This window comes from Aethalodelphis obliquidens, unplaced genomic scaffold (genome assembly GCF_003676395.1).
Source record: "Aethalodelphis obliquidens isolate GAN/ISIS:26980383/991018 unplaced genomic scaffold, ASM367639v1 scaffold53, whole genome shotgun sequence".
Classification (NCBI taxonomy): Eukaryota; Metazoa; Chordata; class Mammalia; order Artiodactyla; family Delphinidae; genus Aethalodelphis; species Aethalodelphis obliquidens.
In genome coordinates this window covers 10,614,628-10,620,627 of record NW_020837997.1, presented here as the reverse complement: position 1 = coordinate 10,620,627, position 6,000 = coordinate 10,614,628, and the positions used below count along the sequence as shown (strand labels likewise).

General features: G+C 58.9%; 1 protein-coding gene across 9 annotated transcripts in view; it reads right to left on the bottom strand.

Moving 5' to 3' along the window:
- Window positions 1-707: 707 nt before the first annotated feature.
- Window positions 708-6,000, bottom strand: part of PTPRS (protein tyrosine phosphatase receptor type S) — a 103,544-nt gene continuing 98,251 nt past the window's right edge. For 5 of the 9 annotated variants that reach the window (XM_027085380.1, XM_027085381.1, XM_027085379.1 and 2 more), the window contains 5 exons: window positions 5,345-5,471; window positions 5,093-5,218; window positions 3,010-3,164; window positions 2,683-2,818; window positions 708-2,013 (listed from right to left, as the gene is read on the bottom strand). In XM_027085380.1, coding sequence (XP_026941181.1) covers window positions 1,945-2,013; window positions 2,683-2,818; window positions 3,010-3,164; window positions 5,093-5,218; window positions 5,345-5,471 — 613 coding nt within the window. In that variant the 3' untranslated portion in view covers window positions 708-1,944. The remainder of the gene's footprint in view (window positions 2,014-2,682; window positions 2,819-3,009; window positions 3,165-5,092; window positions 5,219-5,344; window positions 5,472-6,000) is intronic. The other 4 variants (XM_027085383.1, XM_027085387.1, XM_027085382.1 and 1 more) reach the window with 1 other exon arrangement.

Genomic DNA, 6,000 nt, shown 5'->3' with positions numbered 1-6,000 from the left:
GTTCCATATGTGTTTGAGAATTTTAGGGGTGGGGATATAGGGTTTGGTAAATCTATTTGAGCTTATTAATGGTGGTGATCACTTTTTTGATTTCCTTACTGACTACCGGATCTGACTGCGTCTAAAAGGGATGACCCCACCCTTTCCTAGGCTGGGCCCCTTCCCTAAGACCCTCTTCTCATCCCTGGAGCATCTCTGTGAGAACAGGGGGAATCTTTCATCCATCTCAGGGTCTTAAGCCAGATGGGGAAGGGCCCCAAGCATGGCTGTAGACCCAGAATGGCTCGCCCTCCATCCTCCAGGGTCTGACTCTGGCTCAGAGTAGGGTCCACTCACTGGGTGGCCTAGAGCGTGGGGAAGAATAGCCCTCCATGAACTCAGCTTTATCACTGACCCTTCTGTGGGCTGTGGATGAGACTGGCTGGCGTATGAATCCCAGGTCCACTTCAAACCACTGTGTGACTTTGCATTGGTGCCTGCCCTCTCTGTCTCCTCATCTATAAATTGGGTTGACTCCCGCCTCAGAGGGCTGGCCCATGGTAGATGCTCAGTGGTGGTCACAGTTATCAACAAGAGTAACTATTATCAATGAGGCAGCCCCTGCAGGGCCAGGGCTTGGGGTTTGCGTTCAAGCTCTCCAGGCCCCCGGCTGCCCCAGGGAGATGGGGTAGACGAGGTGGGGGCTTGACAAAGACTCCACCACTGGCCGGGGTCAGACGATCTTCCTTTAATACAAAGTCGATTTATCTACATACTCAGAGGTGGGAAAACCACCCAGCTGCTTCCGTTTGAATAAACAGTGTTGAGAGCAACGGCAGATCTGCTCTTGTACAAAGAGAAAAACTTACTTGCTCAGGGGTGGGGGCGGGGGGGGGAATCCCATCCTTCTGCCCCAAAACTTGCCCCATGGTCCCAGGGGGCGGAAAGGGTCCCTGATCTGGGGCAGCACGTGGCCTCTCTCTCCCCAAAGAAGTGAGAACCTCCCGTTTTGTTCAGTCCTTCTCCTCGGGGTAGGAGACCGGGGGATGGGGGCTGAGGCTGCGGGGAGGGGGGGGGGGTCGCTGCCATCTCCTCTGTGGCAGCGCCCAGCCCGTGGGCTCGAGACCTGACGCTGGTGGGCCTGAGTCCCCCTGCTCTCCACCCTCACCCTTCTGGATATGTCTGAGAATTTCATTATAAAAGAAGCAAAAAAAAAAAAAAAAAGAAAAATCAGGAGCAAAAGGTCCTATTCTTGAGTGAGGCACACCTTCAGATGGTAGGAAAAAAAAAAAAAGCAAGCCACAGGGGCAAGCTTAAGCCCGCGCACGCCTGCCAACACAGCTGGTACACGAGAACGGCTGCTACAGTGAAAAAATAGACTGACTGTCTGTGAACAGAATAGGAATAAGCCAAGTTTTTCCTTTTAAATTCGTTGACTGTCAAGTCTTCTTTGTTTTCCCCCCGTTTGTTTCTTCTTTTAAAAAAAAAAAAAAAGGAAAAAAAATACACTATTAAAAAAACAGGAAATGTCACTGGATAGTTACACTGCGTTCGAAAGAGAGCTGCATCGGGTCCCCATCCCCGGCGCCCTCCAGGCTGTGGGGCAGGAAGGCTCCCCGGGGAAGGACGAGGGCCAAGTTCACAGCCCCCGCCCTTCTCCGGTTCTGGGGAAGAGCCCCCTTTTGCTCACCGCCTCCCCCCTCCCCCCACCCCGGAATCTCTCGTTTTGGAATCTCGTTCTGGAAGGAAATGAGGAATGTGCCGAGTAGCGAAGGCGGCGGCCGGTCCAGGGTGGGGTGGCTGGGGCCACGCGGGGGTTGGGGGCTCGAGGGGCCGCGTCGCTCCCGGAGACCCTGCGGAAACACGGCCGCCGCCTCCTGTCCCGGCCGCCGGGGTCCAGGCCTCGGGGCCCGCCCGGCATGGGAGGCGTCGGGGCCGCTGGAGTCGGGCCGGGCCGACAAGGCTCTAGGTTGCATAGTGGTCAAAGCTCCCGAGGTACTCCAGAGCCGCCTGGTAGCAGAACTGGTACTCGTCCTGCGTGGGGGAGGGGAGGGGTGGGCCTCTGTCAGCGCCTCTCCTGCTCTGAAGCCGCCCAGGGCTCCCCGGGACCCCCAGAGCAGCCTGCGCCTTCGCTGGGCTCCATCTGCCTTCTCATCTCTTAGGACGCGGCCGCTTGGCCATGCCCTGCGACACCCCCCGGGGGGCTGGCAGGCTGCCACTCCAGCTCTGTCTCCCCAGAGACGGGAGAGTTTGGAGCACATTGGTTTTTCTTTTGCTTTTAATTTTTTTCTTTTTTTTGGCCGTGCCGCACGGCATGTGGGCTCTTAGTTCCCCAACCAGGGATCCAACCCATATTCCCTGCATTGGGAGCGCAGTCTTAACCATGGGACCGCCACAGAAGTCTCTGGAGGACATTGTTAAAATGTCCCCGTGAACTCGATGGCCGGAAGCCCCTCCCTGCTCTGGGCCTCACTTCAGGATTCGTGGCCCGTGCCGGGGTCCTGGCCGAGCCTGACCTTGCTGTGACTCTGGGGCCGGGATGGACGCATCCCAGGTCAGCCCAAAGCAGGAGGGGCTGAGGACCTTCCACCCACAAGCACCCAGAGAGTGGAGGGTGGCTGTGCTCATCTCACAGGGGAGAGAACAGAGGCCCGGGCCAGCGCCGGCATGGGGCCCGGCCGCCGCCCCCCGTCCCGCCCTCACCTCCATCTGCACCATGGCTGGCCTCTGGGTCCGCAGCATCTTCACGGTCTGGAAGATGTCCACCACGCCTTCGTACCGCATCCGCTCCAGCACGATGCTGAGCGTGATGAAGACACCCGTCCTGCCCACGCCGGCGCTGTTGGGGACAGTGTGGGAGTTCAGGGGCGGGTGCCTGGGGGAGCCTGACCTAACTGCCCGATTCCCGTCCCTCCTGCTCTGATGCCTCCCAGGGATGGAAAGAGCCCAAACGGGAGTGCCTGAGGCTGTCCTCACGAGGCCTCGGTTTCCCTAGCCGGGCCGTGGGCCGGGGCTCAGGGAGCAGCTCACCTGCAGTGGACAGAGATGGGGCCGTCCTGGCCAAACTGTTCCTTGGTCTTGTGCACTTGGCCGATGAAGTCTATGAAGCCCTCCCCCGACTTGGGCACGCCCTGTTCCGGCCAGTCCGTGAACTGGAACTGCCGGACAGTCCGGGACTGTCCATCCTGGAACAAAGAGGGAGCAAGAGAGAGAGCCCAGTCTTGTTATCAAGGTCAGTGGCGGTCACGGTTGTTTTCCCACCCTCGCCAAAGTCCCATCCTCCACCACCAGCCAACACCACCCTCCGTCCTTCCCCATCCTCCGCCCCATTTTCTGCCATCCACCCTGACGACTCCTTGTCCTACACTAAGGGCACCATCTTTCACTGAGATGCTCCAATCTCGTCTTCACCACCCGAGGATGCCATGCTCATCCTCTAACTTCACCATCCAGTGACACCATATATGGCCATCGTTCACCCCCCACCCCCGAACTGCTCCTCTCTGCACAGCTCCAATCCCATCCACCACTGCTGTCTGCCGTCTTCCATCCTGTGCCGTCCCAGAGTGCACCCAACATCTGCCCTTCTTGGTCCCATTCTCCAGCTCCCTGGCATCCTCCACTCTGCACCATTTCAGAGTACAAGAGCACTGCCCCGCACCCTCACCTTCCAGCGGTGCCGTCTTCCATCCCCCACCACTGACTGCCCATTGTCTTCGACCACCCACCAGCGCCATCATCTACTATCCTTCACCACCCCAGGGCGCCATCTTCCACCAGCCACCACTGGAAGCTCACCTTCTAGCCGCGCTACCCAACACCGTTACCTCCTAACCTTCACCATCCACCGCGGGTAACTCAGTCCTTGAGCATCCCACGATGCCCCCTCCCACTGACGTACTCCATCCCTACCACTCAACCGTCCTTCTCGCCAGTCCCATCTTCCCACGACCCAGCAGGGCCATCCAACATCATGGCTCTCTGCCACCTTCCATTCATCACGACCCAATGGTACCGTCTTCCATAATCCGCCCCTAGTAATTCAGCACTCTCCCCCCTCTAAGGGCCATCTTCCACTGACGTTCACCACCGTCCCTTACTCATCATCCACCTTTTCCCAGTCACGGTCTCTACATCAAAATGGTACCATCCAGTGATGCCGTCTTAGCCTGATGGTCTCCATCCTCCACCACCTAACACTTCCTTCCTCCAACCCCACCTTCCTCTACCTTATACCATCAGCAGCACTGTCTCCTACCATTGATCGCTGAATGTTCGTCATTCTTTACTCTCTCCGAAGTCATTTCCCATTGATCGTCTCCATCCGCCACCGGCCAAACATCTGCCCTCTCCAACCTCATCTTCCTCCACCCGTTGCTGATAACACGTCACCCTTCACTAACCCGTGGTGACCCCTGTTCTGTTGGCATTCTCCATCCTGTTATCCATACGTTCCAATCTCCAGTCCCACCTTCCTCCCGCCCAACACCATCCTTGTTTACCACCCTCCTCCACTACCACCCAACAGCAACATCTTCCACTGATTCTCCAATCCCCCCACTCCACCAATCCAACAGCGCTGTATGCGCTACCCACGCATGACGACTAACGATGCTCTTTACCATCCACTAGCAACATCTTGACTGACATTCCCACGCCCCATCACGCCACCCGTGGATTCTCTGCTCTTTTCCATCTACGGCTCCGTCGACCACCACCCGGCACCATCAATCCATTACCTCTCCCCCAGCCCGCTTTCAGCCCTCTAACGCTACTACCCTCCCATGGGTTGTTGCTTCCAGGGAAACGCCCCACTCACTCCCTTGAACATGATCGCCTTGGGCCGTGTTCCCTAGTGAGTGGTGTGACGCGCGCTCCAACGGGGAGACCGTGGGGTCAAGGCCCTCTCTTCCCCCCACTCGGTGGTGGGAGTGACCGTCCAAATGGCAACTCACTCTTCTTCCAACCAGCCCTGGGGGCTTCTCCTTCCCCTGGGCCTTTGCTTCTACCCCCAACTAGGGAAGCCCTCTCCGGACCACTAGCGGAACGGTGAGCAGCCCATAGGGTCCGGCCCGGGTTCTGGTCCTTCCCAGCACTCCGACCCCAAACTCACCCTGGCGTCTGTGACCTTGAACTCCCGCAGGATGTACTGAGGCATGTTGTATTCCGCCATCGGATCCACCACGAAGTACTGGTAGCGGGCGGAGCGCTCGGCCGGCCAGTACTGGTGACATTTCTCCTGTTGGGGAGGCGGCCGCCATGGTCAGCCCTGCCCCCCGCCCCTGGCCCCCACCCTGGCCCCGCCCCCGCCCCGCCCCCGCCCATGGCCCCGCCCCTGCCCCTCCTCCCGCGGCCCCCGGCTCACTCGGCCCATCTCCCGCAGCTTGGTCAGCATCACCACGATGGTTGAGTTGTTCTCCCAGAGCATGCGCCAGAAGTCCTCCGTGGTTTCCGCCAGCGGCCCCTGCGTGGCGATGTAGGCCTTTTGCTGCCTGCGGGGCGGGGTGTGTGTGAGTCCAGGGCCACGGGGAAACCCCGGCCCAGGCATCATCTCCCTCCCTGTCCGGTTCAACCCTCCAAATAATCCCATTTTCCACATGGAGAGACCATCAGCCCGAGGATAGATTCCCGCTTCTCCAGGAGGCTGCAGGGCTGCCTGCTGACCTGTCCTGCGTCCCTCCTCTGCCCGCACTCAGGTACCATTGAACTAATCTCCGTTGTTTGCACAGGCCAAGCTCTCCCCAGGGCTATGCACAGGCAGTACCCCCTCCTTGGAACAGCCTCCCTCGGCCAGGGTTTCTCAGCCTCCGCACTACCGACATTCGGGACTGGCTGATTCTTTGTGACGGGGCCGTGTTCTGTGCACCGTGGGGCGCTAGGCAACACCCCTGGCTTCTGCCCCCGAGATGCCAGCAGTAATCCTCCTCCCTCACTCCCGTTATGACCCTCCAAACGTCCCTAGATGCGGTCAAATTTCCCCTGGGTGGCAGAATTGCCCAGATTGAGAATCTCTGATAGAGA